This window comes from Magallana gigas, chromosome 1 (genome assembly GCF_963853765.1).
Source record: "Magallana gigas chromosome 1, xbMagGiga1.1, whole genome shotgun sequence".
NCBI classification, from domain to species: domain Eukaryota; kingdom Metazoa; phylum Mollusca; class Bivalvia; order Ostreida; family Ostreidae; genus Magallana; species Magallana gigas.
Genome location: NC_088853.1, coordinates 49,460,295 through 49,484,248, shown reverse-complemented (window position 1 = coordinate 49,484,248; position 23,954 = coordinate 49,460,295). Strand labels below are relative to the sequence as shown.

The window sequence follows — 23,954 nt, the reverse complement described above, 5'->3', positions numbered from 1 at the left end:
CATAACTCACCATCGTTTAATCTTTGAAATATCAATTCGGGTCATATAATGAGGCTGTCTAGAAAGCTTCATCTCTCTCATTTAATAAAATTACTAAATTCGCAAATCATGTGTTGTCTCATCTTTTAAGCTCCTTGTCAGATCAGAAAGTACTACATAAACAATTATTACTAATTATTAAGGTAAATATTTTACTTCGAAGGTACCTATATCATCAAATGTAATTCGTACTTAAATCATCGTATTGATCGAAAAACAGCGATAATTGTTTTATTACATGATTTAGCGACAAATTTAAAGCGACGTATTAAAGTAAGTATTATCAATCGAAGAATACCGTTGTTAGTCTTAGCCGAAAACATTGCAAAATGCGATATTTCACTGGACGACGGGAATAATGGTATACAATTGTTGCATTTTCGAAGTAAAACAAATCAAAATGTTATATCCACCCTCTAGGTCACGAGCAGGCTAATATACCGTTTTATTTTTTTTTTCTAGAATGTCGGATATCATCGATATAATAATATACAAGTATTGCTGCGATTTTTAAGGTCAATACTATGTATTAATAAAAAGAAAGCCAGCAATAATCGTTTTATTATATGATTCTGCAAATAATTGATACACACATATCAAACTGAGTGTTTTCAAGGGAAAACACTTCATCACCCTTTTCTTCGATCCCATAACAAGAACAATTTGAGAAACGCGATATTTCAATGAACGATAGGAATAATGATAAACAATTGTAGCATTTTTGAAATTCCCGGTCTATATTTAGTCCAACGTACAAAATACCAACTGTTTTTTGGACATCCTAGGTCAGTTGCAGGTTGGTATAACATTTTAATGTTTTCCAGATTGTTGAATATCAGTCAATTAGAGAGATAGGAGTTAATCAATCATATAATAACTGGTTTTATTGTTTCATTGGTCTCTTTTGGGCACGCTATAGTATTGATGATCACATTGAAATAATATAATCGCAAAATCCTAAGCCTCTCGTCAGAGACCAGAAAGACTTGAGAAGTTGTAATTGGTCGTAAAAATCTTACAATGAGTAGCGTTCCGAACAATTTTGATTTCATTTTTTGATTGGAATTTCTTTGTAGACTACAAAATATTTGGTTGAATTAAAGTACGATTTACAATTTTCATCAAAAATCTCCCATCTGGGAGTTTCATTTTGAAATATATTTTTGGGTCTTCCTGGTCTTTAATTGGTTATATAAGTAATTGTGTACTTGTTTGATTAAATGGACAAATTAGAATTGGTTTAGTGATAGCGTTAAGTTGTCATAATCTGAATTATGCTAAAGCTGTTAAAGCTGACATGTAAACTTCTCGAAACATGTTAAAAATAATCAGCTGTCTTACATTCGGAGTTTCATCAACAGTGGGAGTTAAATAAACAAACATAGAATTGAAGATATTGCATGGCACTAACAATTTTTTTTATTATAATTAAATTGCAACATTATTATAATCATTTTCTAACAAAAATAATGAATTACCATGAATCAATTGCTGAATTCCATATGCATTAGTTTGATATATATGAAATTAAAAGTAATGGTCCTTCTTCATTATTTATGATACATTTTCGCGGATGTAATTGGATGCAAGGAGGGGGAAATTTGACGAATACTTAGTAGTGCATAAAAGAAAGCATTTTATTGTTTATGTTGACATATTTCGTTTAACAAATTAATAACTTGATATACATGTAAAAAGCAAGTAGAATTCACTAAATGACTTAATGTACATTAGTACATTAGCTAAAGGCAGCAGCCTAATTGTCGCCTATAGGAATTTGATTCTGACATCATCACGATTATTTCGTACAGTCTATGAATTTTTTTTGAAGTCGCTGTATGTGTCGACCTATCGATTAACGGGAGTGCACATTTCAGTCCTGTCAGATTCAGTCGCTGTAGGTTTCGACCAATCGATAAACGGAGCATGTAGAATTCCGTTTGGCTGTTTCTATAGAGATTTGAATTAACTATAATGAGTTTCTTTAGAAATAGAGGGAATCATAGTTGTAAGATGTAAATATGATATCGGTAGGTTTATGTATGTTTCCATAAACCGCGGAATCATACAGGTATGTCATTGATTAGCTAGACCCCTTAATTTTCCGTTAAATACAACTTATCCTAATGGTCCTGTCAATTACCATTTAATTACCAGATTAGAAACTAACTACTAAATTGATAACCAATTACTAAGTGTATTACTTATTTTTTAATTTATAACAAATAACTATTTTACTTTTTCATTACATTCGGGCGAACATTTTTCGGACTTTGTCTGCGTCAATTTACACTTAAGAATACGGCTGAGATTATTGGTCTACGATGTATATTGATATTTTAAAGTTGACAACACGTATTGGAAATTTTTGAAGTCCATTCCCATCGTAAGGGTTAAAAAATGTATTTTGGAGGACGTATGCGCCTCGTGATAAGTATCGCTTGTGTTAATTTATTTCTAAAGGAACTTTCCTTATATAAAAAAAAAATAATTCAACATGATAATTACATGTATCAAGCTTTCTCAAACTGCTCTTACATCTAATAAATAAGCAAACTTAACTTTTGGAGTTTGATTTGGGATGTCACGTTGTTTTGTAAAAAGGTTTTAAAAATTCTCTGGTAGTCCTGGGGGTCAAATAATTGGTTAAAAATTACATGTTTTCACAAAAAACCTTCTTCATCGAACTCCTTCTACATTTTTAACAATAGACAAGTCATCTCTTGTATTTACGCGCTGTGATAACACTTTCTCTATTTGGAACATGCAGAGGCAACGCAAATATATATTGTAATTAAACAATCAAATTGCAAACTTCCTTTATTGTAATATCGGTGTGTCATTACTTATCAACCTTCATTTCACGATTTTCTTGTGTCCGAGGTATACGTTCACAAGATATTAGCAGGAAAATTAAAAGTACATTCAAAAGCAGAATAAACAAACCGATTTTCCTGCCCTTATATGCTTGTTTAATCTTATGCTTGGTTTTAACCAGAACTTAACTGCAATTTGTTTGCAGAGTTATTTGAAATGAATATTTAACACTCTAGTCAGTCTAGTATTATGTTATGGGTTTTTGTTTGTTTTGTTGTTTTTTTTTTTGGTATTTTTTTTTTTTTTGGATAGATTGATAGACTTTTTTTACTTCCTAGTGCAAGGACATTACAGAACGTAAATGTATAGGATTTTGTTTTTGAGCAAACTTTTTTGGGTAGTAAGTTCATATGGTAAGTTACCTAACTTTATTTTTTTTCAATCGTTTACCTTTGTAAAAAAAAAGTATTATTGATCTGAGCTGTAAACAAAGTTTAACGCTCATTCGGTTTTACTCACAAATCGACAGAAATCATCCTTGATCTTTGATTTTAATTTTTTTTTTTTATTTTAAAACAATTATTGACTATTTCTCATTTTTGTGGTTGGATAAACTTCAACATTCTAGAATTAATAATTAAACACAAAATACCCGCATGTTTCCTAGCAGGTAGATATAACTTTGATTTTTTATATTTTTTTTTTTAACTGTACAGTTGATTATCACTATTTCTTGCAACAAATAAAATTTACGCGTTTGTCTTTGTGCTCAACAAACTAATTAAAGAGTGGATGGAATGCCACTCATATTAATGTCTGTATCGCAGTTGTGTTTTATTTCCAGGAAATATTGCTCTGAACAAACCAGCATGGCAGCAGCACCCCTACCCTCTTCGGTCATGGGGAGCAGACCTAGCAGTGGATGGAAGACAATCTAATCTGTCTGCCTTTGGGGGACAGTGCACGATATCAGCAAATAACCAAACAACGGCAGAATGGCGGGTAGATCTGGGAGGAGTACTTAGTATACACCACATCTATATACAGTACAGGACGGATAATGTTGTCTGGAGTATGATATTACGATTTTCGGTTTCAATGCCGAATTCATTATACATGTACTTGCTTATAAATACGATATTTCTTACCGATATATTTTCATTATTCAAATTACCATTAAAGATTAACTGACTGAAGTAATCTATTTGGTCAATATTCTTCAAAGAACCACTTCATTTTGATTTAACTACTGGTATGTCTACTTTTTTTTTTTTGCAAAACTGTTCAATAAAAGTAACTCTGATTTATTACATTTATATCTGCACTTTCTTTTTATAATTAAGATCAAGAAAATGGTTATAACACAAGATTTCTAGGATTCGCTGTTTACATATCGAACACAACAAACAAGGAAGAAGGCACGCTTTGTTTCAAGGATACCAACTATACAAAGGACACAATTCCCGATTCTATAAGCATGACCTGTCTGATGCATGGGCGATATGTTATCTACTACAACAACAGGACTCACTTTCCTCTCCCACCTAGTTATAGTGATCACGCATTCAACGATCTATGTGAAGTGGAAGTGTATGGTGTGTTATTTTTTTTTTAATACATTACTTGTATGTAATCGGGAACGCTTTTTTCATAGGCGTCGGACCCCCCCCCCCCCCCCCCCACACACACACACACACCTTTTTTTGCAAAGTTAGACCGAACCGTTAGTACGAATTCCATGATTTGGGGGAAATAAATTGTTAGGTAAGATTTTTTTTGGAAGTTTAGGTATACCCCCCCCCCCCACACACACACACCCACGGATTAGGATTTTCATGATTTTGGGAATTAGGGTTTTTTTCTCAATATTTCTGAGGACTAGTCTAGCCCCCCACCACTTTCAATTTGATTCCGACGCCAGTGTTCTTGGTATAAAAATTTCAAGTGTTTCTGAGGTATCTAACCCTATTTGACACATTTTATTCAGTTTACATGTTTGGGCATGATTATGTATTTCCGTGCATATATCCAATAGTCAAAATCATATAATTATGTAACAATGCGATACTTAAATAATCAATCATATTGTTAAATATCATCATAAAACATGTTACAATCAGCAAGATTTACTAGTATAGTTCTTTGTAATCAAAATAATTAGAAATAGTACACACATACTAGTCATATGAAAGACTACTGTAAACGTAGTTGCATAAAATTTAGCTCACATAAAACATATTACAATCAGCAAGATTTACTAGTATATTTCTTTGTAATCAAAATAATTAGAAATAGTACACACATACTAGTCATATGAAAAACTACAGTAAACGTAGTTGCATAAAATTTAGCTCACATGAACAGTAAGGTCAAGCGAGCTTTTCTGATCATCTAGAGTGTGTTCAGCAGAGTAGGTGCTTGTCAAATTTTTCTATACTTTTAACATAAATTTTAGCGAACGCTCGGTTGCAATACAATTTCAATACAATTTAAATACCATTGTATTGAGAAAAAATTACATTACAATACATCATTGCATAGTTGTGAACTAATGATCGGGTGCATAAAATAGGCGGAGCTAGAAAACTATCATAATTGTTTACATATTTTGTACATATGAAACTGTTCAAATCGCCAATAAAATACCTGCTGTATGGCAACCGTTTTAGCATATTTCATTTAAAAAAATATCTTGTAATGTAATTGCATTGCAAAGCTGTATTATGGTTTCATTTAAGGTTGTCCTACACTAGGATATTACGGAGAGGACTGTTCTTTACTGTGTCCACAGAACTGTCAGGAAGGTCACTGTCACATCGTGGATGGAACCTGTCTTGGCTGTGTTCCTGGATACACCGGACTGATAAGAGTGTGTCGTTTTGTTAATTTCATCATCTCTTTCACGACATTTTTTCAACATTTTACGCACAATGTTTTTAGCAATAGCATATTCTTAAATAGATAGGGAACAGTTGACAGTTAATTCACACACTTAAAGATAGCTATAGTTTACCGAAATTGGTTGGTGCTATTAGTGCGAAGGCCATTTACAGGGTCTCTATGCTCGGAATTATTGAATATGACCGTTTATGTTTGCGTCAAAGAATATGATTTGATTTAGACACATTATAAGTACTGTATACAGGGTTATTTTCGCCCCCATGTTTTTTTCGCCCTTTTTCACTTGCAAACGGTTTCGCCCCGTCTTGAATTTGCCCAGACAAAGTTGTGAATAAAGAAAGATAAAAATACATAGGAATTCGCCCTGTTTTAAATTCGCTTGCTGAAAACGCTGAAAAGGGGCGAAAAAAATCGGGGGCGAATATTCCCCTGTATACAATGTTTAAATCAGCATTACATAAAGAAGGGAGATTATGCCTAAAATGATTATGAAAGAAGTTTTGTATTGTTTTATCGCATTTTTAGAGGGAGATAAATATTCTTCATAATGAATGATGTTATAGGAAGCAAGTACTTCGTCAGATAATGTTGTCTTCAACTAGTGATTAGAAAACTATCCAATAATGTGGAATGAAGCAATTGATTTCGCTTTGAGTAAACACTATAGACATATAGGAACGTACAAATCAAATAATCTTTTATTATTTGAATTGAGAGAGAGAGAGAGAAAGAGAGAGAGAGAGAGAGAGAGAGAGAGAGAGAGAGAGAGAGAGAGAGAGAGAGAGAGAGAGAGAGAGAGAGAGAGAGTAAATCCCATGTTTATATACCTATCAGATTGCAGCGGAAGTAAATTTGGACTGGATTGCAAGGAGTCATGTGGTCACTGTCTTGAGAGAGAACAATGTCATAACGTGAATGGTGCCTGTCCCAGTGGGTGTGATAGTGGTTACCAAGGGATTGATTGTAAACAAGGTAATCTGTTGTTTAAAACACGTAAATATTGAACATTCACAGACTTGCTTTTTTTATATTGAAAGAAAATTTGGAATCAATATGTAATAGGAATGAACACTTGTATAGTTAGACTAATAAAGTAAGAAAAACTAAACTTATATATAAACAACATGTCTTAAAATAAGAATGTTTTTTAACAAAATCGTATTCGTGTGTCAAATCTTTAATATATGTTAGGCATTTTAAAATGTTCTAAATAAGAAATATTTGAATATATGATTTATCAATATAGTTTGCAATAACAATACATATGGACCAACGTGTTCTCTGGAATGCGGGAACTGTTTATACTTGAATGGAGAACAGTTTCATCACCTGACCGGTCAATGTCCACGTGGATGTGATATTGGTTTCCAGGGTGATCGGTGTGATCAACGTATGAACTTTCTGATTAAACAAAAAAACAAATATGAAATCATTTGACTTAGGCTTATACGTAACATGAAATAAAATGGTGAAAAATGACTTTCTTTTCTTGCATTACAAAACAAAAATGAAGCAAAATGCAAGACAGCACTTCATAGAATAGACATACTGGCTAAAATATATTTTTTTTTAAATTCAGACATTTTTAATTTTTTTTCCATTGTTAGATTCCCCTACTTCTGATCAAATGTCAACGTGTCAATCTTCTACGCAATTTTATATATCATTGGCTTTATTAATCTTTAGTGGATTGAATAATGTGATTCTTGTTCTAAGGTAGGGAGGTTTTCTTTATGATTTGACATTTAAAAGGTGGTTTTAGAATGTTTCGAATTATAACAAAAAAAAAACTATGCGCATTCGAATTTGATCCTTCAGACAATTGAGGAACAGAAGGTGTTCGGCCAAAAAGAATGCAGGAAACACTGATAAACACCTAGGCAGAATAAACAGAAAACTTGACCAAGCAACAAGTTTACCAATGTCTGTTAGTAACCATTATGAAAACGAGCCGGAAGAAACAAAACAGGAACCCCCGTATGATGAACTCCAATAACAAATTTCAAATGTACTCTACACTGACTTCTTGCCCTTGTTTTATTCAACACAAACTAAAAGTCTGGACTAAAAACATCACCATGCAAAATAAACGGACAACTTCTTACATCATTTCTCAAGCAATGTTTTTATTGTTTTTATTTTATAATGCATAATCTACACGAGTTTATTCACATACGAAATTATGTTTACGTGATCCAACTCCCGTATAATTTAATTGTGCGAAACACAGGTAAATTTGTTACCTTGTTCCAAAGAATTCACTTTACACGTTCCATATTTCCATAAACAGTTAGTATACCGTACAATGATTTTGTGATCTTCAAAGAAAGTGATTTCATTTGTATTGCAATGCTTGTGTTTTATCAAAAAGCGTTATGTTCAGTTCCCAGTACTTTGATTTTACCAGAAAACGATGCTGTTGGATCCAAACACAAATATAATTTTTTAATCTTCACAAAAGATATTAAGTTATATTTACATTAACTTTCTTTCCCCCTATTAAATTCCATTGATCGATTTGAGTGATATTTACGCATAACACAGAAGACCTAATCACCAAATCTGGTGCGTATGAATACATTCAGTCTTCCTTCAGAACATGACTGACTCTCCTCCCGACTTCAAACCGGATCACGACCTGATATTATACTTGGGCTGATTGATATTTCATGGATGTAAATAATTTTTTAAGATTTATATGAATTTTATTGATTAATTTCTTAGTATAACAAACAATAGATTCATCAAATTACAAAATGAAAAATAAAATTATGTTATTAGAATTTAAAACGCTGTGCACTATTTTTGACAGCATAATTCGGCTGTTCCAAAGGCTCTTCCGTTAATTGCGCATTACACGTTGAATGAGCCCGAGATTTTAAAAAATAAATCATATTTGCGGAAAGAGAACAAATGTTAAAAAATGTAAATATAAGCATTGAATCACTATTTTTTGAAAGATGTGGTCTCATAACTGCAACGGTGTGTGCAAACAATTTTTCATAACGCGCTAGCGCGCGTTATTCAATTTGTATGCACGCACCGTTGCAGTTATGAGACCACATCTTTCAAAAAATAATGATTCAATGCTTACATGTCATAAAATAAAGAAAATTTAATGTAAAAGACATAAACTTCATAATGCATAATCTACACGAGTTTATTCACATACGAAATTATGTTTACGTAATCCAACTCCCTGCGTATAATTTAGTTGTGCGAGATACAGGTAAATTTGTTACTTTGTTCCAGATAATTTCGCATTTACATGTTCCATATTTCCATAAACAGATGGAATGCCGTACATAAATGGTTGAATTCCTTTTATTTTAGATTTCTTGTCTGTAAATTTTTTGAAACACAGAGCCTTGGAAGATTGAGGTATATATTTATAAAATATTAAAGCGTTCATTTAAACAAATAAAATACTTTCTTTGGTGATTCATGCAGGATATGAATGTGGCGACATTGAAGAAAAAATATATAACTACGTTAGCGGGTTATGTAATTTTTCTCTTCAATGATCGGTACCTTCATAACCCGCATGAATCACCGAAAAGAGTATTAATTTTATGGTTTGCATTTGCATCTTTTTTTTAACTAATTAATAACTGATTATAAAAAGTAATGACATTCACTAAATTTCTAAAAGAAACAGCCAAATCGTCTCCTGTGAGACTTTAAGTCTCACATCATCATGATTATTTCGTGCAGTTTACTGATTTTTTATATTTAAATAATGCCAGACATAATTTATATAATTTAGATTTATCTGAATTTAGTGGGATAAACAGACCTTCAATTCTTAATCTTTTTTTTTCAAAATAACAAAAATATAACTTCCAACACAGTCAGATTGGAGACATTTAAAAAAAAATATGTTTGCCTGCTGTTCGATCAATATTCATGTCTTAAACTCCTATTTACATTATTCTTTGGAATAATTTTGTGAATTGAATTCAAGTACGAGATATCGGTCCCGTTTTTGATGATATCAAAGATTGAACGTTTACATAAACCTTTTTGTTTGTTCCTGTGGGTCTAGTTTTGATGTGTATTTTCTTTGACATTTTTAAACGAACCGATAAACAGTTGAACTTCGATATCTCGAACACTGATATCTCGAATACAATGGATATGTCAAAAAGATTTTTAAGTTTCAACCACTTATTTTTTTAAGTATTTTACCCTCGATATCTCGAATATTTGGATATCTCGAAGTTTTCAAACAGTCCCATCTAGTTCGAGATAACCAAGTTTGACTGTACTTTGCATTATCCCATACCAATGATTTTTTAATCAAAACGAATACTAGTACTTTTTTAAAAATTGATATATGTTAAATAGAATCTAATTACATCTCAGTGACCAATAATTTTTGAAAGGGAACCAAAAAGTGGCGCACATAATGTGATTTTCCGTTGGCTAAATCTGCCTATGTGAAATGTCATCATTTGACAACTGTTTAAGAATTTATTTTTCTACAATTTTTACCGAGCCTGCATTTTAGCGCTGTTTTGCGTATTAAGCTGATGTCAAACTTGCTGAGACTATTTTAGACTATCAAAATAAGTTATGCTTTTACATATACATTCATTATTTGATATATTTGATATAACAATGAAATACTATTTCAAACTTAATATAATTTGCTTTTAAACTCAATGAAATACTATTCCAAACTTAATATAATTTGCTTTTAAACTCAATCTTTCTATCGATAATGCATTGCTTTAGATGTACATAATGTTGAGTTTCAATGGATGAAGAAACAATCATTATGATAAAAAGTAAAAAAAAAATCGATCTAGATTTTTTAGACAAAGTTTTTTGTAATGTTCATTCCTTTAAAATATGTTTAGCAACATTAGGAAAGTTAGCTAAAAGAAAATCAGAACATTTTGAGTCTGACATACTTAGTAATTGATTATTAAAGCATGTTTCACAATTGGCACACAAACACTTTACAACCCTTTACGATCGAAATTTTTGAGCTTCACACGCGAGCTGTCGCATACGTTGCAATGCGTTAAGTGGTCGCCGCAATTCTTCTCAAAATAGTGGACATATGCATACTATTTAGACCCGACCAAATGCGATCAAAAGTATTGCAATATATACATAATTACGAACGTTTTACAACGTTTTGATGTACTTACAAGAGTGATGCACGATTTTTAAAGATAGTAAGATAAATCGCACCTGTTAATGCTTGGGTTGAGCGACCATGAGACTATTGTTTAACGAGTCTCATGTAATCTAATCGCTCGCTCTGAATCGTGAGAGTTTCGTACACGTACTTTTTCATATGCAATTATTTTGGCAACAGTTTACAAACCTTATCTTTTTAGGTCGCAAATATTTTGTCTCGTGCGCCAACTGTGAAATAAAATTAAAGCCAATACTAGTAAAGAATTCGGATCGAAGTTTTGAATAAAACGTACAGTAAAAAAAATGAAATTAGTCTTATGTTGCTTCTACAAAACATTTAATACATAGCCTATAGTTTACCCCCCCCCCCCCCACCTAAATTGCCTCGTTTTTATTTTGAAATGAAGAACACCACACCTAAATTGAGCAAGTTTAAGTCTGTGAGGTTTGGGTATGTCCATTGTAACGTCCTAAATTAAAATCATTTTAGAAGACCTGTAAATTCTGAGCTTTGAATCACTTTGTAGTTCATTGTGCCAATCATTCACATATTGCTGTGGAAGTTTGATTTTATCTAAGTTCAGGCTACAACCCTCCCCATTTAAGACAAAAACAAAACATTTTTACATATCAACAGATTGGAGTAAAAGTTTAACATAGTGTGACTAGTTTTGGTGATTTGTTTTCTTCTAATTCCCACAGAAAAACTAATTTCGTAAGGCTCTCATCGCTCATAGTACCGAGCTGATTCCACGTTCGTAGCATGTTAAGTTAGTGGCGATAGAATGAAAAATTTCAGTCGTTATCTCCTTGAATAACTAAAATAAGAGTATACCGTTGTGCAACCCCCCCCCCCCCCCCTCCACGAAAGTATCGCAACGCCCGTAGCTGTGGGTATTCGATGTTGTAATAATTTGATGCCCCCCCCCCCCCCCTCCACACACACATACACTCCACAGCAATACTCAAGAATTGGCTCAACTCCGCTTAGAAACATCTTTTCCTGTCGATTTGTTAGAATGTCCAATGTGTAATCCTCTTGTAGGGTCAACGTTTTGTTTCACATATCACCGATTGGGTGAAAAATAAGAGGTGATCTGTGGTGATTTTTGTTTTTTTTAAAGAGGTCATTTAAATCGAACGCATTATCTGTGGCGAGTTCGGATCTAGACGTACGTGCTGTACATACAGGGTCAGTATATCTTTAGATTTTTATTTTCGATATACATTTAGCCTGACTGTAAACTTTACATATTATTATATATTGTACATATATAAAGATTGTTGTGGTTTTCATAGCATGTTTTAAATAATTTTTTACTGAAGGTATGCATTTAAATAGAAATATGAGTCACTAATTGATACTTTAATTAAAATTTTAAAAAAGGGGGAGACCGGAGGTTCTATATTACCGCGGAGGTGGGCGGGTGTGGTGGTGATAGTGATCGACTTTGTCCTTAAGCTTCTGTGTAAACTTTAGGGCACAACAAAAATGTATCACAAAATTTATCAGGTTACATAATGTTTGAAATTTTAATCGCTTTAATGGCCTATTGTAAATTATAAGCACCAACAGTCAATAGGGCGATGGGCACTAATTATTTGATTTTTCCTGGTTACAAAAATGTCGTCAATTTTCGCCGTAAAGATTAACCAGAACGGTTGTTTTAATTTTTTTTTTTTTTGTATTGGAAAATACATGTACATTTCCGTGTGTGGTAAAACTAATCTTTAGAGGCTATTTTAAGATGGCCTGGTGGAAAGAAGTTTAAAAAGCAACATTACATATGGAGCACGTGCCCTACTACATGAAACAAATTGGACTGTGTTTTAATTAATATTACAAGAAAAAAGAGTTACTTCGACTTATAATCATATTCATAAATGCTAACATTATCTATTGAGAATATATAGCAACATACATGTATGTACAAAGTGTTCCATTTAAATGGCATGCGTAGATCAAGAAAATGTTTACGGGGGGGGTCCGAGGTTATTTGAGTTTTCCAGGAGGCATATTTTTGGTAATCTTATGGTGTAAATTTAGAGAAATTTGAATTTGTGGGGGCGGGGTGGGGGTGGGGTAACCCTCCTCTAGACCCGTGCATAAATGGTTTGAAATTAAAGGTTTTGTATATAAATGTATTAAGTTTTAGGTGTACATGGTTCTTCCATTAGCTAGGCTCAAACAAACGGTTTAAATCTCGCGAGTCGCGAGTTTCTTTTGTAAAAGGCAATCCACAATTGAAAGAGAGGCGGTATATAGTTGTGTTGTTCAAATAGCAGCACTTTCATGACGTAAATACGTCGGTGTTATTTATTTAAAAGCTTTAAGATACCAGTATCCATCAAAACAAACCCGAGGCCCTGGGGAATTGCTTGTTGAACACGCTACAGTAATCAGAATCAATAGTATGGTAACTCAAAGCTACGAAGTTATTTAATTTTTCATAATACCGAACATCAACACTCAAACATGTGTGTCATGAAAAACTTAACATTTAAACAACAAATTATTTCAATTCAATTTATTTCACTCAAATAGTCAACGTGACTGTACATGAGGTACAAACATATATATATATATATAAATATTTACAAATGTGGGTATAGAGTCAGAGGCACGTGTACACTACAAATTAGAGGGGAAAACGAAAAAAAAAGTACAAATGTTCAAGGAAGACAGACTGATTCAATATCGGGTTGAAAAATATCTGTCCATCCATTCAAATGCTCTAAAATTCATCAGAAATAAAGAAATCGTTCAAATGTCTAACTCATCAAGGTATTCAATTAGCTGCAGATCTGTAGCTCTCTGGTTGAAAAAATTCGGATAGACAAACCAGGTTTGTCTATCCGAATTTTTTCAACCAGAGAACTACAGATCTGCAGCTAGGTATTCAATGTACAATGAAGGAATATTGAACAATTTTGAATCATTTTAAACTAGTTAAATATGTATTGCTAGATAACTATGAAAGTGAAATGAACCAAATTCACATGATAGACAACATATAACATGTCATTTTGCACCCTAAATATTTTTAAAGAGTTATCTCCCCTTGATGAAAAAAAATGGAGAGAAAAAAAGAAAATTTTCATTTCGTCAAAATATCTGCGGTAAATGATTCATTTCATTTCATGTTTTAATAAAGAGAAAGTTTATGCATGTATTAACCAAGAGAGTTTTACGAAATTTAAGATACTTTCTACAATATCTTAATAAAACATACGTCGCCTATAGACTTCAATGCAATATTCAAGTTGTAATAAGTTGGACCATAATCAGAATTTTGAAAATTCCTTTGGTGGAGTAATTTAATTTGATAACACCTTCAAAATGATATCATGATTTAGAATATCGGACCATTCATTTATTAGGTACAAAATGTGGTCGTTATACATCGAATACCTTAAAGACGCCCATAAGACAAAAACATTTAGATTTCATATGTAATACTAATTAACTATTGTCTATTTCTAAAAAAAAAAAGTCAGGTGATGTATAATTACTACCTTCAGGCAATATGTACACAACGCTGCACAATAAGTCGTCATGGCAATTTAGTAACACAATGTCTAGTTGGAACTAAAACAAATATTATTAAATGTCTCATTAACTGTCCTACATGTAATAAATTGTATTTGCCTATGATGGGTTTTTTTTTCTAAACTGAGTCGAACACTTAGGTAAAGTGGGCACGATCGTGTTAGAAATGATGTGTTGTCTACAGTTCGATGTAAAAATTCATTAGTATTGGATCACTGATTCCATGTTACATGTACTGGATTCAAGCATGCGCAGATCCAAAACAAAAAAAAAATTGTGGAAGAGTTGGGGGGGGGGGGGGGTTCGAGGCATATTTTTGGTAATTTAACTATGTAAATTGAATACATTTGATTTTTCAAAAAGGGGTGAGAGGATAGTCTATATCCAGACCTCCGACCCCCGCAAGATCCGTGCAAGTCTAAGTACACCGAGTGGTGTGTTCCTGTTTACACATATTTGATAAATATGTACAGAACAATAGGCGTGAATTACACGTATGTTTTCATAAATATTATAGTTTGATTTTAACTTGGGAATTACTGGTATTTTTCCAAATGCATTTTAAAGAAGAATTAAATGTATTATGTACACGCAACCTGGTAGCGCACTTTACTCTGATTTATGAATCAAGACATTTTACTGATTTTAAATATTTTACTCTTTAAACTATTTTTCTAAAAATGATAATGTAATTGCTCTCAAATTATATCTCGATTTTATTGGTAGACATGTCATTCCTGTAATGAGAGCATTAACTGAACTAAAAATTTTTTTTCAATTTTGTGTACAAAAGGATTCCCGTACCTAATAAATATATACAAAATTGCAAATTTCGGGAAAATGACTGGAGTTCGAAGATTTATACAATTAAAACACAAACCCATCCAGAATTCGTAACAAATTAAATTAACTTACGACCAGACATGATACAACATATACATGTAAAATATTGACATATCACATTTTTTTCTTGTTTTGGATTTTGTGGTTAAATATTGAACTAAAATTTATACATTTATTGTGATACGGGCTATGACAATTAAATAATTATCTTACTCTGACAAATTCCCGTTCTGCACACGTTTTTAAAAACTCTATTTTTAAATGTATGCAAAATGCGAACAAAACCACCAGTAGTTAGGAATACACCAACCCCTGTAAAAATTTAATCTTACTGAATTCATCGATCACAGGATAAAGCTCTGCCCCACTCAGTCAACTGAATGATAACTGAATGGTCTGGAAAGGTGACTGAAAGGCACAGATATGCCATTCAGTCACAAATCAGTTACCTTTTATTGACCCCTGTGCATACTGTAAGGTTATCGAAAATAGGCCTTTGACAACTCCACTCCTCTTCCAAGGAAAAAAAAAATATCTAAATATCCGTCAAACTACTCTCTCTCTCTCTCTCTCTCTCTCTCTCTCTCTCTCTCTCTCTCTCTCTCTCTCTCTCTCTCTCTCTCTCTCTCTCTCTCTCTGACCTTGAGTCGAACGCTTATACATTAAATAAAAGACGGATAACTCTTCGTTTCCTTTACTGTTGGATTTTTCTGATAAATTAGAGTTATCCTTCTTTGTGTATTATTGACTACAAATATCGACATGTATCTATATCCATGGAATGAATATCTCGAGGAATGGTGAATCTATATCAATCGTCAATGCACCATTTCACACTGTCAAATAAGTTACGTGTTAAATGATACATGCACACAGTCTCTCTGTTAATTACTTTTTAATTACTCTCTCTCTCTCCATCTCTCTCTCCATCTCTCTCTCTCCATCTCTCTCTCTCCATCTCTCTCTCTCTCTCTCTCTCTCTCTCTCTCTCTCTCTCTCTCTCTCTCTCTCTCTCTCTCTCTCTCTCTGCTCAACGTTAACTAAGTACTCACAACATCTAAACTAAATAAATGTAATGCAGACTTTATAGTGAATTTGTAATGTCTTTTACAAAAACTTAGATTATTGGGAATCAAAATGTGTACATGACAACTTCGTGTACACATTTTGATTCCCAATAATCTAAACTTTTTGTAAAGGACAGTAACATGGCTGTTTACTATGCAAACCCAAGTTTAGATGACTGATCAGAAGAAGTCGTTTTCAGATATAGATATACATAGCACAAAAACAAAACAAAACCTACAATCAAAAGATTAAAATAACGTTACATATATTTTCTAATTGATTATTTTTTCACTCCCCATTTTTGAAATACGTGTATATTATCAACAAATTATGTGTTATAAAACCAACTATTGTTATTTTAATCAAAATGCATTTTTTGAGATGAGGAGCATCACATATTATTTTCTCCCTTTTTTCCAATTTTCCAATTACCTTTCTTTCAAATGCATTTATTGTTCATTGCAGTACACCATTTTTTTTTTAAAACGAGAGCATTAAATTGTTTATGAAAAATTGCCTTCTGCACTTAGACATAGTGATATGTGATAGGAAAAGGTCTCTTCAAAATATAGAATTATATTGATAATATACTATAATAGCTTTTGTCGACTGCCTGTCAAGGTAAATACATGTACGTGTCACATTTGGTGTGTCCGTCCGGGTTTTTTCCATGGCACAAATCGTTAAAAAATGTTCAGTATTTCAGATTTGTTATATTTTTTATTTATTTGTTGTTGTTTTTTTTTTTTCATGTAATTAAGATGTTCCAAAAAATTGAAATGATTATCGATAATTCTAAAACAAATTCACAGAAACTATATACTCGTGTTACATTAAAGTTTTGTAATTCAAAGAATTCAAAACTATCTTTTACAATCTATTAATGCTTATTACGTATATCCGTAAGTTCCGAATGTTCAGTGTTTAGGTCGCTAAGCTGTAACAACCCCTGCGAATTTGTTCGGAATGTTTTCTTTATTGCTGATAAGTATGTAATAAATCCAGAGGTGCTCGAATTAAAGTTCACGAGACTTCACCGAGATTTATTCAGTTCCTGTGAAATTTCGAGCGGAAGTATAAGTGTTCTGATAATATTCTCAAAATACGTAAGTTATGGTCGTTTTTCAAATTATATCCTACTTTGATTTATGTTAAAAACATGACAAACTGATAAGATGTATGTCTTATTTCACCATAGAGCGGTTTTTATATTAAACGATAATATTCAGAAAAGAGTTATCGTTCGTGTTCAACCACGTGTAGAGTGGTTGAAAATATAAACATTGGGTTGCTTAATAAAATAATGGCCATGTTTGATGCTTGTGGTGTGCAATACCATGTTTTTTAAAAAAAATAATGGGTGTCTGTTTTGCATAAAAGCATATCGAACCATTTTGAAGGAACATTCTGCGTAAAATAGTATAGTCTGTTGCACTATTGATACTATTACTAGGTCAGGCGCGGATCGAAAATTAATCCTCACGGGGGATCTCTACTAAGCATGTTAATTGTTGCAACAACAGACAAAAACTATTTTTTGTATTGTCACATTTATTTCTAGAACACATTTTATCCACCAATTAATGAAGATAAAATTTAAAATCAATAAACCTCTAGATTTTATATTTGATTACAATTACCTAGATTCTGTGAAATAGACTATAAATACGAGGCACGACTTTTACTGCGAAACTTAAAGGGTCAAATAAAACCACGTGGTCTAAAATTTCAGTGACAATGACATTCGCAGGGGTGTGTAAAATGGTTTTCAACTTATACAATTCATATTGAGTTTTGTTAGTGGAAACTGCATCTTTTTACTGTTCTTTCAAGGAAACAGGGTAGTCACCAAATTATGCATTAAGAGATCTACCTTAATTTTTTTATACATAGGCGTCGGAACCTGGGGTGGGGGTGGAGGCTAGGGGGGCTTACCCCCCCCCCCCCACACACACACTTTTTTTGCAAGCATATATCATCAGAGAGGGATGAGCCCCCAACCCCCACTTTTTCTCGCAGCAAACATAATTGTTCCTAAATTTACCTTTAAACAATTGAAAATTCAAAAACGTATTAACAGTGATCTAGAAAGTAGGAGTCTTATGCATACTAGACCCCCCCCCCCCCCCCCCCGATTAGGAATTTCTTGATTTGGGTTGGGTTTTTTTGGTACGTAAGATTTTTTGGAGTCACCCTGTGAAATGATGCATTGACGAAAAATTGAATGAAAATCTGATTTAATCTGTCGCAATGCAATTCATGTAAGCAGGGATAAAAAATTACATGTAACCAACACGAAAATCTTCCGTTATAATCATTCCCATGCAAATGGACTCGCTAACAATAATTTTTTAAAGTAAATTTTGGTAACAAAAATTTTAAGGAGGCTCTATGGTCAGCACTCAAATTTACAATCTAATTTACCGAAAATTTAAGATTTGAATTGTTTATCTATAAACAGAAAAAATGTGTATTAATGTATTATTTAGTCAAGAAAATATCCATATGTTTCACCTTTTTAAATTTGTGCATTTTCCTATGTTTTCATATAGAGCTCTTTTTCTAGAGAAGATCCATACAGTCTAAAAATGGCCACGACCATCGGGTCCCTTTAAAAATTCCTTGTATTCCAAACACTCGGAACGGGAGACCGTAGAGTTCTGTATAACAACTAAAGCATATATTCGCAATTAAAACGCCCAAACATCTGGGTTACTTCTTTATCTAAACTTTTATTGCTAAACATCTTATTAAGAGGGCTGATTTGTGTGCTATATGTATATATCTACACGTATCTCATTGAGATGAAAATTTATATATAGAGAGATGTAGTAAAATGTTAAAATTTTAAAGCTAAAATTACTTTTTGTTTCTTTTCTAAACTATACACTATGGCCATTAAAATTATCATAATTATTTTAAGGATTAAGGTAGGTTAAATAGTTAATCTGTTGTCCATCCAGCCTCATTAGGATTATCAGATTAGACTGATCGGAACATCTGATCCCCCCCCCCCCTTTACCTCATAGAAATACTAATGTAAATTCCTTATTTTACGCGAGTACTTAATTTCGCGATTCCACTTTTGTGTATCAAATCCCGGGAATGTAAAATCGCGATCACCAATTTTTTCGTTCTGATTTCCTATAGTTCGAAAGTGTCTAAAAATTAAAAACGAGACTATAAAATCCGCGAGGGATGCTTCTCACGATTTTACGCGGGAATTAATTCCTCGCGATTAATAAGGAGTTAAAAACGAGACTATAAAATCTGCGAGGGATGCTTCTCACGACTTTACGCGGGAATTAATTCCTCGATCGCGATTAATAAGGAGTTTACAGTATTTATTGGTGTTTAATTATATACCTTTTACATATGTATTTTGTCGGTTTTAAACATGACTTTTTTTTAAAAACTTTTATTCTGTCAGGAAACCATGTGGCGCTATAGATACATCTTCGCAACCATACTTACATTTTTCTGTGGAGAAGTTGGACTGTGGATATTTTGTAAACTTGGTGAACCGACTGTACATGTAGCAAAAACACAGATAAGTCCGACTGGAAACAGAAAAAACACATTTACAGGAGATGAAATTCGAAATATATTCCAAACAGAAGGGGCCCAACTACAAGCGGGGAGTAAAGAAAATCAGTCCTCGGTTTTTAAAGTTCTCGAAATACTCAAAAAGCAAGGAGGATTTTTTCTCGACATTGGAACGCGTGATGGTCTTATTCTCTCTGATTCGCTTTGGTTAGAGAAGCAACACGACTGGACTGGACTGTTGATTGAATTAGATCCTTACAGATGCAAACCGATGACCAAATTAAAAAGAAAGGCGGGGCGTTTATGTGGTTGTGTATCGAATTCTCAAGGTAACGTTTCTTTCCAAACAGTTGGTGGTGAAAATCAAGTTACCAACCACACGTTGGAAAGGGATAATAAATCCATCGTTCCATGCACTGATGTAAGTCAGGCCTTACATGCAAGCGGTGTCAGTCGTATTGACGTTTGTTTTTTAAACGTGCAACGCGCAGGTTCGGTCATCCTGGATTTGATGAGGTCTCTGCTAAGAAACGGAACTTTCTTCAAAGTAGACATTTGGTCACTTAAATACGGAGTGACGGATGGTATAAAAGCTGTTGTTGGACGATCAATAAATGAATTCAACGCACTAAGAAAGTTGATTTCTGAACTTGGAGGTTATTTTGAATATTCACAGGTGTCTGCCAATGGTAATTCTAAGGATTTGTATGACTCAGATGTTGTGTTTGTCAGTGAGAACGAATGGTGTAGAGTAGAAAACAAGTTTCCAAATGGAACACGCTGTCGAGGAAAAGAGAAATATTACCGTATTAACGAATATTTGCTTTCTCCTCACCCTTACAGAAATGTAAAGGATACCGATCGGCGATACTCCCAAGCCAGACAGGATGAAATCGTCTTTGACATAGTTAAAAAACGCGGTGGGTTTTTTATTGACATGGGAGCGAACAATGGACAGTTCCCTTCAAATTCACTGTGGTTAGAAAGACATCATAACTGGACAGGAATTTTGATCGAGGCTGACCCCGAGTTATGTCAACGAAATGATAAACTCAAACGACACGCGTGGACGCTATGCGGCTGCATCTGTAAAGAAAATAAAGCAGTGACATGTATAAAGGATGTGAACCATAAAAAAACGGTGCTGTGAAAAGTCAAACCAATAAACATCACATGGAACTGTTAAACCGGACCAACACCATCACAGTTCCATGTTTCAATTTGGAAAATGTGTTGAGTGTAATAAAAACCCACCACATTGACTTCTATTCTCTAGATGTTGAGGGAGGAGAGATGACCGTACTTGAGTCGATGAGAGACGGACTTAAAACCAGACGAATTACCGTGGACGTGTGGTCCGTAGAATACCGGGTGTGGGACGGCCATAGCATCATCGATGACAAGTCAATGGAGAAACTAAATGCACTGAGAAGGTTCTTTTCTGATATTGGAGGTTACAGTGAACATTCACAGATATCGTTACCCACTGAAAAAAATATGATTGATGGCCGTGCCTTAGATGTGGTGTTGGTACGAAACGAAATTTTTTGCAAAACACACAAAAAACTACCAAAGGGTTCTCCGTGTCCAACGTGATCTATAATTATAGGATCTCTCATGATTTTCGATGGTACATGTATATGATTTTTATCTAAGGAGTTGTGTGGGTTTTTGTTTTTTTATCCCCAAGCCTTGGCGTTTTTTAATCGGAAATGTTTACATCTTTTCACCATTTGGAATTCACTCGGAATACCTCTCACAATTTTTCAACGTAATCATCCGGGCTATTTCATGGCTGATGCACTTAATGCAAAATTACCGTAGACTCTCTATTTTTGGTTGTGTATTGAAGCCTACAGCGGTAGAGGGAGCGTTTCAAAACAGATTATCTGGACATCGTCCATATTAGTGAAAATGTGTTGTCTTATTAGCTTACATCATTTATGTATAAGCAGTACGTGTATGTGTAATATTTTTGAAAGAACAAATCGATTGTCAGAAGTGGTAAATCGATGGTTGTTATTGTCATAAACATTAAAGAAAGTTACAAAAACGCCGACCCTGAATCAGTAAACATATCCGATGGGTAAAACGCCTTGTATAGCTGTATTATGAACGGAGCATCCATTAAAATGGAGTGGAGTTTGTTCTGTTTATCATTTTCTGCACTGTTCTGTCTAGTGACCAGCTACGGTAAGCTTTTTTTTTACCAAATTATTCATTTGTTCGGTTAATAAATAAAACCATCGTGTTTATTTAAGTCAATTTGAAGGAAAAAAAATATGACACCGTGATTTCGTATTGCTTTACTTACACCTCTGTTAATATTGTTTTCTGTATAAATTATTGCTGTAGCAATCTTTAATCATAAACTTAGGTTTTGACTCAATGGCCCTGACATATTCTTACCTTTATTTGCATTAAATGAAATGGAGAATAGAACACCTTTCAATTTTAAAAATATTGAAAAATAATAATAAAACTTTCAACTGTGCCTTTCAACAAAGTTTAAAACGAACAAAATAAGTGTGCCTACTGTTAAATCAATATTTATTCTTAAACTCTGAACAGTATTATTTTGTATATTTTTCTTTATTAAAGTGATTTATAAGAGATCGACAATTTCTAAAGAAGTATGCAGACGTCAAATTTATAAAATGAACCATGCAGACTATTTTAGTTTGTGTTCAATGTCTAGTAAGATTCAAGAAAACCATTACAATAAACATTTTTTAATCTAAAAAGCAACACAGATTGCAAGTTTATATAAACAAGAAACATCCATTCCTGTATGTTCCCTCGGGTATATTTTTCATATCTAATTTCTATTTTTTTTTCTCGAAAAAATGCCGATAAAGGAAATAGTTTGTACTTGCATACGAGTGATTGTTTGTATTGAAAGGTAAACCATTTGGCAGTACATACAATTTCATGATTGTTGTCACAACTTAGACATAACTAAAAGCTGACTTTAAACTAAATATTGGCGTTCGTAATTTTGAATGTTGTGGTTTGGTGCCGCTTAATTATGCCTTCATTAAATTTTATATGACAACTGCTTAATAATCTATATATAGATCTATATTTGAGACTCCGTCGCGCATCATTAGCTCTGGCTCTAACCCGCTGAAACTCCTCTAGGGTTATAAAAATAAGTTTACGTCTTTTTTTAACCTGTATACACCCATCCTTTGATCTCTTTAATGTAATCAATTTTAAAATCGTACGTACATTTTCTTTTAAACTCAATCTTTTGATCTGTAATTCACTTAAAAAAAAACAAATTTGAGATAGAGAACAAATAATGTGATAAAAAAAGGCAGTTTTTTCACACTGGATAATAAAGCAACGTTCATTCCTTTGAAGAGCTTCTAATGGCGGTATACGGTGTACAGGGTGATTGCAACCTTAAACACAATTGTCTGTTTAGTTAGTTAACATTATCATAACAATTGGTTTCAACTTAAAAACCGTGTTTCCTTATCTATAACGTTCATTCAATAAATATTTGTTTGTTAAATGATACTTGTAGATAAAAATAAAATATTAAGGGGCAACGTGGAATTATCACAATTGTTACATGTACGATGTATACCATAACTTTGGGCTGTAAACAATAAAAAAAAACCACGTCAACCTTAACGTAAACATCATAAGAATACCTATGATAATTGCGTCATATTGTGAAGTAGGCAAGATGCGGTAATCGATATACATAATTATTACATGTATGATCAACTTATGAAATAGTGCCTTTATGCCTCGTTACATCTATTTCTAAAAAAAAATGTACTGAATAGTTCAAATATTTTCTTATTAATCAATCTGCTGTGGAATTATTTGATTTCGCTTTGACTCAGCTTTCGTTCGTGGGTACCTCTCATCCACGAATTCACATCTTCCACGAATTATTAAATTAGGGCTAGAGAGCCATATAATTTCTTTTTGTAGGTGTAAATGAAAATATACCAAATTACGTCCCCACGAACCTGTGGAATTTAAGCAGTCTATGAAAATCCCCCCTACGCCCCCACGAATT

General features: G+C 33.1%; 2 protein-coding genes across 2 annotated transcripts in view; both read left to right on the top strand.

The window, feature by feature from the left end:
- The first annotated feature begins 12,047 nt into the window (after positions 1–12,047).
- The window catches only part of LOC136270788 (uncharacterized), a 12,870-nt gene continuing 963 nt past the window's right edge, over positions 12,048–23,954 (top strand). The window contains exons 1-2 of the mRNA XM_066069468.1: positions 12,048–12,100; positions 19,800–22,108. Of these exons, the coding sequence (XP_065925540.1) occupies positions 19,806–21,065 (1,260 nt within the window). The 5' untranslated portion in view covers positions 12,048–12,100; positions 19,800–19,805 and the 3' untranslated portion in view covers positions 21,066–22,108. The remainder of the gene's footprint in view (positions 12,101–19,799; positions 22,109–23,954) is intronic.
- LOC105338439 (multiple epidermal growth factor-like domains protein 10) overlaps positions 21,089–23,954 on the top strand; it is a 20,285-nt gene continuing 17,419 nt past the window's right edge. Inside the window, exon 1 of the mRNA XM_066086597.1 lies at positions 21,089–21,368. Coding sequence (XP_065942669.1) covers positions 21,089–21,368 — 280 coding nt within the window. The remainder of the gene's footprint in view (positions 21,369–23,954) is intronic.